Raw genomic sequence first — 12,534 nt, 5'->3', positions numbered from 1 at the left:
GGGTGCACTTCAATGCTCAGAAGGGAAGGAGTGACAATGGAATTTTGGAGAGTATTTGGTTGGATTAGAAGTCGGGGGCCATGTGTGTTTACAAAGCCCCCATGGTGCCAGAAGAGTGGACCCCCCCCCACACACACACATGGGACCCCATTTCTGAAACTACACCCCTCACAGAACATAACAAGGGGTGCAGTGAGCATTTACACCCCACTGGCGTTTGATAGATCTTTGTAACAGTGGGCTGTGCACCCCTGTGGGGTGTAAATGCTCACTGCACCCCTTGTTAATTTCCGTGAGGGTTGTAGTTTCTGAAATGGGGTCACGTGATTATTTATTTTTTTGCTTTTATGTCAGAACCGTGTTAAAATCAGCCACACGTGTGCAAATCACCACTACGCTCTCTCACTCCCGAGCAATTGTGTGCGCCCGCAGAGCATTTTACATCCACATATGGGGTATTTCCGTATTTGGGAGAAATTGTGTTACAAATTTTTGGGGTCTTTTTTTCCTTTTACCTCTTATGAAAATGAAAAGTTTGGGGCAAATTTTTTTTTACACTAACATGCTGGTGTAGACCCCAACTTTACCTTTTCATAAGGGGTAAAAGGAGAAAAAGCCACAAAAAATTTGAAGTGCAATTTCACCCGAGTACGGAGTACTCCATGATACCCCATGTGTGGCCCTAAACTGTTGCCTTGAAATATGGCTCCGAAATGAGAGAGTGCCATGCGCATTTGAGGCCTGAATTAGGGATTTTCATAGGGGTGGACCCGGATGCAAGGGTTATACTTGCCTCCTCCACCAAAATACTGTATGTCAGTATTCCCAAAACTGGGTGCCTCCAGCTGTTGCAAAACTCCCAACATGCCTGGACAGTCAATGGCTAGCCAGCAATACTGGGAGTTGTTATTTTGCAACAGCTGGAGGCTCCATTTTGGAAAAACTGACGTACAAGACGTTTTAAATTTTTATTGGAGGGGGGGACGGGGGGCGACAGTGTACGGGTGTAGTTTATATGTAGTGTTTTACTCTTTATTTAGGGTTAGTGTAGTGTAGTGTAGTGTAAAAGTACAACTCCCAGCATGCCCTGACAGACAGTGCATGCTGGGAGTTGTAGTTATGCAACAGCTGGAGGCACACTGATTGGGATTGCACTGAGTTTGGTAACAGACTACCACAGTGTTTCCGCACCACTGTCTGTTTCCCAACTCAGTGTTTCCCAAACCATGTGCCTCCAGCTGTTGCAAAACTACAACTATCAGCATGCATGGTCTGTCAGTGCATCCTGGGAGTTAAAGTTTTGCAACAGCAGGAGGCACACGGGTGGGGAAACACTGAGTTAGGAAACAGATAATGTTTCCCAACCAGTGTGCCTCCAGTTGTTGCAATACTACAACTTCCAGCATGCCCAGACAGCCAAAGGGCATGTTGGTAGTTGTAGTTATGCAACAACTGGAGGAGAACAGTTTGGAGACTACTGTGTAGTGGTCTCCAAACTGTAGCCCTCCAGATGTTGCAAAACTACAACTCCCAGCATGCTGAGACTGTCCAGGCATGCTGGGATTTGTAGTATTGAAACTCCTAGAAGCAGCAGTGAAGATCACTTTACAGCGATCTTCACTGCTGCCTCTGGAGTCGCCACCGCCACTTGCCTGCCGTCCTTTCCGCCGCTGGTCACTGGTCCCCGCATGATCGCAGGTAACTGCCGCCGGTGATTTCCCCCCCCCCCCCCCCATCCACGCACCCACGCACCATCTTCAACCGCTCTGAACCGGACTCCCAGGGGCAGGCAGAGCAGGGGAAATTAACGTTCACCCCCACCCTGCAATTCGCCGGTCACTCCTGACCAGCATATCGCAGGGGATAGGAGGAGGTAGCACCCCTGCCACCTCGCTCCTATCCTGATAGTTCCAGTCATCCCTATTTTCCGGGCTATCGGGTCATCACAGACCCGATCAGCCCGGAATTGCTGCAAATCACCCATCTGAATTGATCTGCGATTTGCGGTGATCGCCGTCATGGGGGGGGGGGGGCATGGGATGCCAGCATGATGATTTCAGCATGGCATCCCGGTCCAATCCTTGCCCTCCGCGTGGCGGGGACCAAAATTCCCACGGGCATACAGGTATGCCCTTGGTCCCCAATAAGTTAATGCAGATCTGTCACAAATATGTAGCACAAAACTTATGCATTACGTGCAGATTTTGTTTTAGATTCACCGTAGATCTCATCCTCTTAAATCAATCACAAATATACAGCACAATGAACAAGTGCAGCTGTTAATCTGCAGGTACATTGTCACAGAAGTTCTGATCCATGTAAATTCAACCAAAAAAAGTGTTTTTTTTCCTTTTCCTCCAGGCCACAGCAGAAGCTGCATCAAAAGTATTTATCATTTTTTTTTACTCACTGAAGTGCTGCCCCCTGAACATTGCTGCCTTAGGCACAGGCCCACGGCTGCAATGGCAAATACAGCCCTTCTGGTATTATTCATTGAAATACTTCATACTTATTAGGAATACCTTCACAATGAATTCTCACCTTCTACAGCTTACAAGGAAACAAGAGAATAGTAAATATGACTATGTGACATAGCTGCCATTGCCTTTACATAAAAAAGATAAGTATAGAAAGTAGCACGAGCCTGTCAGGGGTTCACACAGAGCAGGCACCTGCAGCACTAAGCAGGGTTAACAGCAATCTCCCGCCCTTATGCATTATGCCCTCGTCTTGCTGTCGGATTTGCTTTTCTTTTACATCAAGAAATCGTCTGGAAAGAAATTGAGAAATGTAATTTGCTCAACGGCGTATAGAAGCAAGGAGACATGAGTGCAGGCTGCTGGAGCCGGCTCACTGCAGCCTATTGTCCTACAGAGGGCAGAGGTGCATCATTAATTACTCCAGCCTTCAGAGCCGCGCTCTTCAAAGCCAGAGGAGGAGCGGGCGCCGCAATATCAGCGTGTACAGCCAGGGGGCGACGTGTAATGCGGCGATTACCGCTCGGGGCCGGGGACTCTGGGCCTTGTACGAATGCAGATTACAAATGTTATCAGCAAAGTGCAAATTGAAGAGCATTTCCACCTTCTGCTGCCCTATTCCTACATGCAGATTAGATATTCGCCAGCCACTCTTTTCTCTACATGTTGCACTTATCTCCTGGGCATTGTCCTATTACCTGTACTGTATTGTGTTCAGGATAATTTGCAAGGTTGCTGATGGTGTTATATGTGGAGGTGTGTGTGTGTGGCTATATGCACATAATTTGGGAATAGGAAAGATGACTAGATGGACGTATTATAGCTAGATAGATGTGGGAGAGCATATACATATTGTATAAGTGAGAAACAGATGGATTCTAGGCATCTAGTATACATAATACTGGGAAATGCTGTACAGTAGTGTTTCCCAACCAGGGTGCCTCCAGCTGTTGCAAAACTACCACACCCAGCATGCCCGGACAGCCGTAGGCTGTCCGTGCATGCTGGGAGTGGTAGTTTTGCAACAGCTGGAGGCACCCTGTTGGGAAAGACTGCTGTACAGATTGGCACACGTTTATGACAGATGTATAGATAACTGATCATAGAGGATTTCCCATTAATCCATCTACAGAAAGGATCCTGATGCCGGACTCGTGTTGGATTGAGAGCAAAGGTTAGCATTTATGTGACAGATATTGTATATAGAAAGTGTATGGATAGATATAGATGGGATACATTGATCTAGATCGATAGATATTGATCGATAGATCGAGATCGATAGATATTATATCGAGTTTATAGGATACATTGATCTAGATCGATAGATATTGATCGATAGATAGATCGAGATCGATAGATATTATATCTAGACATTTTATAGGATACATTGATCTAGATCGATAGATATAATATCTAGTTTATAGGATACATTGATCTAGATCGATAGATATTGATCGATAGATAGATCGAGATTGATCGATATTATATCTAGTTTATAGGATACATTGATCTAGATCGATAGATATTGATCGATAGATAGATCGAGATCGATAGATATTATATCTAGACAGTTTATAGGATACATTGATCTAGATCTACATAGTTTCCATATTAGACAGTTTTATAGATGTTCTATAGACACGTCAAGGTTTCTGGCATAACAAGAGTTGCTTTCCAATTTGCAGAATGCGTTTTTAAAGCTAGAATGTGGAAGTCATTGTACACATTTATGGCAGCCCCCACTCCAGCTACACTGCTGTATCTGTAGCCCCAATGACACCTTGTCCAGATCAGGAAACAACATACACGGGCGAACGTTTTCCTTGTTGTCACATTATCAGATGGTTTTCTGTGTTTACAGCATGCGGCAGGTCAGGGACGGCAGCTCATGTCAGCAAGCCTTGGCACAGTGGCACACATTCACCCAGGGCATTACAGACGCCAGGGTATCCAACAACATAGAGCCACAATGGGAAATAGCGCAGCAGTTTGGACCATTGTATAACAAACTATATAACACAATCAAATAAAACAGCGCGCAGCATTCCGCAGCCGATAAAAAACAACAACACCATAAACATGGAAAACATCAGCCGTCTCTTTCTGCAAATTCATCAAAACACTATATATATATATATATATATATATATATATATATATATTACGGCCCATATGGAGAATAAAAGAAAATACTGCGAAATAATGAAACGTTATATTATCATACTAACAATAATTCATAACGAATATAATAATGTATATATTCATAACATAATGACCTTGGAGGAAAAGAATAACTGTAAACAAGCAGACACATACCATATAAATATGTATTCTTTTTTTTTTTGGCCAGCCAATACACTCAATGAAGTACAAATTATCTAAACATGATTTTCTATTTTTATTAAAAATCCACAAATTCTCCACATGTTTCCTTTCATACAGTGAATGGTCTAATATGCACTGGAGGTCACACAAGCTTAGGCTTAATAATAACAATAAAAGACGTATGAGAAATTTAATATATAAAGAAGAAGCAGCTCGGAACTGCATATTTGACCATAAAATTTAAATATTTTGGACTTTCTTTAAGGACACAAAAATAAAACCTGTCTGGGTCTATATAAGCCATTAATGAACGCTCAACAGGACTAAAAAGTATATCAAATGTTCGGAAATGGTGGAACATACTTGTCTATGGCGTATTTTGTGCTATTAGGTTATTGTATTTGGCACCTCACTTTCTTGTAGCCTTCTGTAAACTAAGAACACTAGCACAGTGTAGCACATCCCTTCCAGTCAGTCCCTTCCATCCACACAAAACAAAACTAACAAGAATGAATCATTTGGTTGATTGCTCAAAACGTTTTGCTATTTTTCCTTTTTTTTTTTTTTTTTTCTTCTTTTTTTGAGATTTCACAGAGGTTTCTAAAAGTGGATTATTACTAAAAGGTTAGGCTCCTGAATAGAACGTCATAATACGTAAACAGTTGACTGCTTGAGTTCCATAGTCTTTTAGATTTCGCTATGAGTGAAGGTAGTCAGTCTAGTAGCAGGCCTGGCAGCAGACCTTCATGGTGAGGATATTAGATTGGTGTCAGTAGCTTTGTCAAGGTAGAAGAGTTGATACTGAGGGATTTACATTGTTGTATTTGATATTTTGGCTAATTAAAGGTTGTGTCCCACCCACGTGTTCAGGTGAATAATATATTATTATTATCATTATATGACTGCTAGTTTTCTGTCTCCAACCTCTGAGGTGCAGGCAATAGACATTCTGAAGAACAATGCTGTTGCAGCACTTGACCCACAGTTTTTATTCTGGAATACTCCAGTAATTCCACTGCATTCTGGTTCTTTCAATCCAGACAATGTTGTTGATTCATAGGAGACTATCATATAGGTTTACCAGTTCTGTACAGCACAGCATTGTCAGGAGTGATGGCAATTTTAGTCCATTGTTCATAAAAAGCTACCAGACTGCAGCTTCATTCATTTCTGGTGGATGTGACAAGTGATTCCCGTATGTGGCACCGCCATTAACTGATAAAGATGAAAAAGGAGGACTCTGACCAAACACCTCTGCGGACATTGAGTGCATTGAACCGGGAAGGTTAGGCTCTGGGCTGGGAGAGTCTCCTGGAGGGTGGGACATAATGTCAGTGAAACGCTGGGCTTCACTAGATGGGTGGTGTCCAGGTAATGGGTGCTCCATGGAACCTAGTGGGGTTCCTGCAGGTCCAGATGAAGGGACAAACGGCAAATCTACTGGGGTCTGAGCTTGTGATGAGGGGGGTCCTTGAGGAAAGAAGTCGTAGTTGCTTCCAGGCCCATAATACTCGCTCTGGTAGTCTGCAAAACCAAACGGAAATAGAGCTAGATATGTTTGATACATCTTTCTTTTAGAATATATAAAAAGTGTAATTGTATATAAAAATCTATAAAATGCGGATGTTGGTGTTATGAATAATGATAACAATATTACATCTGAAAAGAACACAGTAAAGTCCTCATTGTAAGTAGCTTTCATTTCTATCAATCGCCAAAATTCAACTCCAGTGAAATAAAAATAAAAAAAACTAAAAACAGTTAAAGCATAATACAAGCAGATTGCTAAATAATTGCTAAAATGGTCTGTTTCCAGAAATTATTATTACTGTTTGTGATGATAATGATCGTTGTAATAATATAATAATTCATTATATCATTATTATATAAATAATAATTATATTAATAATAATCATTTCTGGACACACACAATAATATAAATGTTTTCCCATAGAAATAGAGCGATACTATTAAAACACGCATGACGCAAACCGTTTCTGGATGTCAGCAGTTCGTCAATAGTAGTAGTGATAATGATGATGAGAATAGTTTTATATTGTTAGTATTATTATTATTGTCCCCATCATGAGGTGTACTGTAGATGGTGTTTTTTTTTTTTTGTCTAGGATTCTCCCCAGCATTAATTATTAACACGCCGCTTCATGCATCACAACACAGGGATTTGGCGAGTGCTCCTGCGCTGATCATTTCCAGTGATAAGGAAAAGAAAGCGCAATTAATATGTAAATATTCGCCAATAGTGGAAGCCACAAAGGCCACTACACGCGGGCCGAATTGGGGATTAATATTGGAATTATGAATAAGAAACGTTAACTCATTCCACGCCTTCCTTGGGGAGTCTTCTGGTATATACTATCTGGAGCAGTGTTTCCCAACCAGCTGTTGCAAAACTACAACTCCCAGCATGCCCAGACAGCCGAAGGCTGTCTGGGCATGCTGGGAGTTGTAGTTTTGCAACAGCTGGAGGCACCCTGGTTGGGCAACGCTGATCTGGAGAAATTTCCATTTTTTTTTATAAGGTTACAGTGTAGGGCTAAGTAAAAACTCTAGAACAGTGACATAAAGGGGTGATCACATATAACAAGTATACGCACCTCCATAAAACGAGAAGGGTCCATTAGGAATGAGCTCTCCGGGTTCCAGGCGGTCCACCAGCGGCCGCATCCTCCGCGGGCTCCTGAAGAAGGCGTGCCTGCGGGCTCCCAGGGCGCTCAGCTGCTTCATCCGCCGCTCCTTAGAACGCCGGTTCTGGAACCAAACCTGCAGGGACAACATACATTTGTATCATCATCACTATCCATGTGGCCACGTGCTTATCATTTGGAATCATCATCACCAGCACTCTCTACAAGGCTATTGGCACACATCATTGTTCACAACTTGGGGTGTATGTTATGGCTGGTTGAATTGGGGTGTATGTTATGGCTGGTTGAATTGGGGTGTATGTTATAGCTGGTTGAATTGGGGTGTATGTTATGGCTGGTTGAATTGGGGTGTATGTTATGGCTGGTTGAATTGGGGTGTATGTTATGGCCAGCTTTATCCCATTGAATAATATTACAGTCAGCCTCACCCTATACTGCAGAGGAACAATAGATTGTCTGCACAGCAACTAGGGGACAAACACACAAACACACAGCCACTGAAACCAGATATATATCTTTGTATTGTCCACTTAAAAACAAATCAATAAACATAATCAACTATCCCTCTACTACAAACTGGAGAATCAACAAACTGTCTTTTTTTTTTTTTTTTTGGGGGGGGGGGGGGGTCAACCTCCCCCTCAGTGTATGATATTTGCTATGTGGAAAACTATACAAGAATTATCATGCATAAAAGATAGATGCAGCAGAGCTATATAAGACAGCAGGTAAGATAAGGGTCAGTGTGATGCTAATGTAAATATGGTGACACTCGTGTTTGTTTCTAACATCATTTACATGACAGAAGGCTGCATGTTTAATACTTGTTCAGAAGTGTGGTATTTTGAGCTTTGACTATAGATAATACTGCTTTACATTTCATTTCCATATCATTACTGACATCAGGGTTTGTTTGTTTTTTATTTCTTTGCTTTACATCTTTGAGTTCAGGTTCTCAAACTAAACTAAAAAGGAAAAAAAAAAACAAGAATATGTTTTCTGCTCATATTTACTGGTTCTTATGATCCACACATTGGCTTCCTTCCTAATCTAAACTGAATAAACCGAAGCAAACCATCAAAAGATAACAATCAATTTTATATTGTGTGGTAAAAACTAGGCTGAAACGAAAGTCAAAATTGGGTATATAAAACAATGGCATGGTATTATCGTAGAATGATGCATCGTACAAGTTGGGTGGCATTGGCGCAAACTATTAAAATGGCGCACTGATAAGAAAAATGGACAACAACTCTCTAAGCATGCCGTTCATTTACACCAATATTTAGAATTAAAAAAATGGTGCAACTTAAAAACTTGAAAAATATTCTGAACTTCTCTTAGGCAAACTCCTTTTTGTAGACAGCCTTGTTGATTTCTCTGCAAGCTGAAGTGCCTGGACATGTTTACACACTGGCCAGCATTTATCATTGTAGGTGTAAGTGAAGCATTTTTCTACCCCTTTTTTGTGTGCTGGTAATGTGTAGGAGCACCAAATTTATGAAATGGTCACAGAGCATTTGATAAATTTTGTGCAGGTCACATTTTCTGGAATTATCCTCTTCACATAAACCCAAAAAGCTAAGCTAAGTCTGGGCTGGTGTCGTTTTAGAGACTTTTCAGTGGTTTTGTGCCTTTTTTGCGCCTTTTCACAAAAAGGCGCAGTTCATAACACCCTTCCATATCATGTGTATTTACAAAATCAGTGGATTGCAGCTCAAAAGCAGCAGAAATGTATAAACCAAAAGGTGCAAAAAAGGGGCAAATAAACCCTGCTTGCGCCTTTTTTGTGCCTTTTGTAGACACAAAAAACAGTCTAAAGACAGTGATAAATGTCAGCTATTGCTACCATGGACAAATGTGTAAAAAGTGTCTAAACACAAAATAAAAGTGGCAAACACCATTTACTCCATTTTCTATGCATATTTAAATCTACTCACATGTCAGTTAAAGGGATGTCTTACCACTAGCTTTCTACCTATAAAATCTTTTAAATAAATATGTTTGCTTTAAAAGGACAAAAATACTCAAGAAGTGATACCTAAATTGGCTAACAGAGCAAATGAGACCAGTACATACCAGTACAACATAAAATGTCATATATTTCACAACTCACAGCAGACTGACCCCAAAATTTCTCCACTACTAACATTTCTCCACCTGTTTTAAACAACTGCCCAGAATTTCTCCACTCCTAACTCATCTATTCATTGCCCTTTCATATAGTAATACAAAAAAATGTCAAGTATGCATAATAAATGGGGGAACTGAAAATAGGTCATATAGAATCTGGTTTGGATAAAGATGTGGTCTTCTCAAAGGGGTGGTCTTTTGGAGAAGTAAACTATTTAAATACATTTGATCTATTTTTATGATCTGGTTGTTTTTCTGAGTCCCTAAAAAATAGCTGATACCTAGAGTTGAGATCACACCATAAGTTTTTTTTTGCAGAACTTTTTTTTTATATGCAGAGAATGATATCATTTTGTTTTCCAATTTTGGGCCTTGTAAATGGACTGACTAAACTGGTAGTTTGTGGTACACACAATTTGTGAGCCATGTTTCATATGTTTTCCCGTACACAGTTTTTTTTTGCTTTTGGTGTATTTTTTTCCAGCTGTTAATAACAAAAAAATAAATAAATAAAAATATGATGTTTGTGAACATAGTGAAAAAGTAATAATGGCCACACTGTAAGTGAGATTTTTTGGTTTGCTGTTTGAAAAAAAAAATTTAAAACAACAAAAAAAGCACCAACAGTATGGAAAAACTTAAAGGCAACCTGACACATTGATAATGTGGTTTGGTCTGAAAAGAACATGTTATAGAGTAGAAAGAGCAGGATGATGTGTATTTTTTTTTTTTTTTTTGGGGGGGGGGGGGAAAGATTTAGTAAAATTTGTCTTTAAGACATTTAAATCCCTACTAAGAGTTCAGAGGGCAAGTCTTCCACTGATTGAGTGCCTTACTGGCCTGAGAGTACATACAGTGACATGAGTCAGAACCGCCCACTGGACTCCTAAACCCAGAATATGTAAGGTTTTACATTAATAAAAGACAAGTTTAACGGAAGCATTTCTCCCACATATTACATATTAGTTTGCTCAGTTTCTGATACTCTATAGGGTAGTCCTCTCAGGTCAGTCTGCATGTTCAACATAAAAAGTTCCCTTTGGGGTATGTGGTGTGTATTTTGCTTCAAATTTTCTGCTGCTGATTTTCTACCCCTTGACATAAATAAGTAGAAAAATCAACAGAAAAATATGCATGTGTGAGTGTACCCATAAGCATTTCTGTGTATAGTCATCATCCATGGTCTGGATGCTTATTTCACTCAGTGTTGCTGATCTACCTATTAAATGATTGTGCAGCTTGGCCACACTGAACTGTATTATTGGATGTAAAGGACAGGTCTACACAAGTTGCCACTTAGCTATGATATATCACTTTAAATGTATAAGACTGGGTGAGAAGGAGGGTCTGTTTTGTTTTAAGCAGCACTATAGAATGTGTTTGTATTATATGTCATATAATATAGAAGCTTCATTTTTAAATTGCTTTATTGTGCTAGAATACAGTATTTATTTTTAGGCAGTTATCAGGCCTATAAAAATAAATCTCTGTAATCTAGTATAAACCTTTACTTTGAAAATACCTCTAAAATCACAAAAATGTTTAGAAATAAGAAAAAGCTGAGATGACATTGGTAATGGCATTGGTGTTCTTTAAGCGACTTCCTTAAATATCATGGCCTAAACACCCTGTTTTCAATACTACATAGTTCTAGTGTTAACACCCTGTTCTTTAAACCATTAAAATTAACTTAAAGAAGAAAAAGAAAAAAAGGCCAAGGAATGTGTAAACAGAAGAATAGCTGAATATCTCTTAAAAAACAGTGTGTGAACAAAACGTTATTGTTAAAAATGGGACTTATTTCATATATAGAAATCAATTCTTTTAAGCTGGCCTGACATACTATGCTACATGCCAGTTTTTGTTTGTGCGCAGTAACTGCTTTAGCTTTCAGGTATATTTGGGTCAGAGGTGGGTGATAGTCTGCCAGGAACTCTCCAAGGAGATACCTATTGCACTATATGGTGTTTGTTTATTTGGTGGCTCAGCAAGATTGTCCCATACTGTTGTCAGAACAGGGGTCTGACATGTCTGACCAGGGGCGTAGCTATAGAGGTAGCAGAGGTAGCAGTCGCACTGAGGAGGCCTAAGGAGGCCCCAAAACATATCGGCCCCATAAGAGACCAGTATTATATTTGGCATATGGGGCCCTATTGCAGATTTTGCATTGGGGCCCAGAAGCTACAAGCTACGCCTCTGTGTCCAACATGCCATTTTTGCCCTATTCTAAACATGGAACTGGAAAGTTGGGAAATGGCCCCCACTAAGGATTTGTATAATTCCATTTTTCTGGTAGTTCCCTTAGCCATTTACACTTACAGTTTTGCAGAGAATACTTATAAATAAAATAGATTGTAAGCTCTTGAGAGTAGGATCTGCACTTCCCTTGTTTGAATAATTAGTGTCTGTAAAATAATATTATTATGATTATCATAATCATCATCAGAATGTAAATGGATCCCATTATTGAAATGGTAATCATTTTTTAACCACAAGTGACTAATACAGGGACAGTTTTAAGACTGTCTTCTTTATTTATCTATTGATTTTATAGGAGAATCAAATGGAAAAAATCTGGGCTTGTTGTTCCCATCTGGCAAGGTATTTTTGTTTTTTATGGCAGAAGGAACTGATTCGTTGAATAGATGGCCCAGCGTGGTCCATCTTTGCCCTGAAGATAGAGTGGAGCAGTGCCAAGAGCTATGATACAGTAATGGGACTGTTCAATAAACAGAAAAACAAGGGAAGACAATTGTCTGCAGAAATGTCCTTAGGGAGGGGCATCAACACTGGCACACTTGCATAGTAATAAATGCTTAAAGAAAAAAAGGCATTTACAGCTTATTTCATACTGAAATAGAGTTATGTCATGGTTACATTAACCAGAACAATCAAGATGCATGATACATGTATATGTGAGGGAAAATCTCTCA

General features: G+C 40.0%; 1 protein-coding gene across 1 annotated transcript in view; it reads right to left on the bottom strand.

The window, feature by feature from the left end:
* Nucleotides 1–4,862: 4,862 nt before the first annotated feature.
* LHX1 (LIM homeobox 1) overlaps nt 4,863–12,534 on the bottom strand; it is a 14,356-nt gene continuing 6,684 nt past the window's right edge. The window contains exons 4-5 of the mRNA XM_056557543.1: nt 7,418–7,583; nt 4,863–6,326 (exon numbers count right to left, since the gene is read on the bottom strand). Coding sequence (XP_056413518.1) covers nt 5,947–6,326; nt 7,418–7,583 — 546 coding nt within the window. The 3' untranslated portion in view covers nt 4,863–5,946. The remainder of the gene's footprint in view (nt 6,327–7,417; nt 7,584–12,534) is intronic.

The sequence above is a fragment of the Hyla sarda genome, chromosome 2, assembly GCF_029499605.1.
Source record: "Hyla sarda isolate aHylSar1 chromosome 2, aHylSar1.hap1, whole genome shotgun sequence".
Lineage (NCBI taxonomy): Eukaryota > Metazoa > Chordata > Amphibia > Anura > Hylidae > Hyla > Hyla sarda.
The sequence above is the reverse complement of the archived record's forward strand: the minus strand, read 5'-3'. Positions and strand labels throughout refer to the sequence as shown.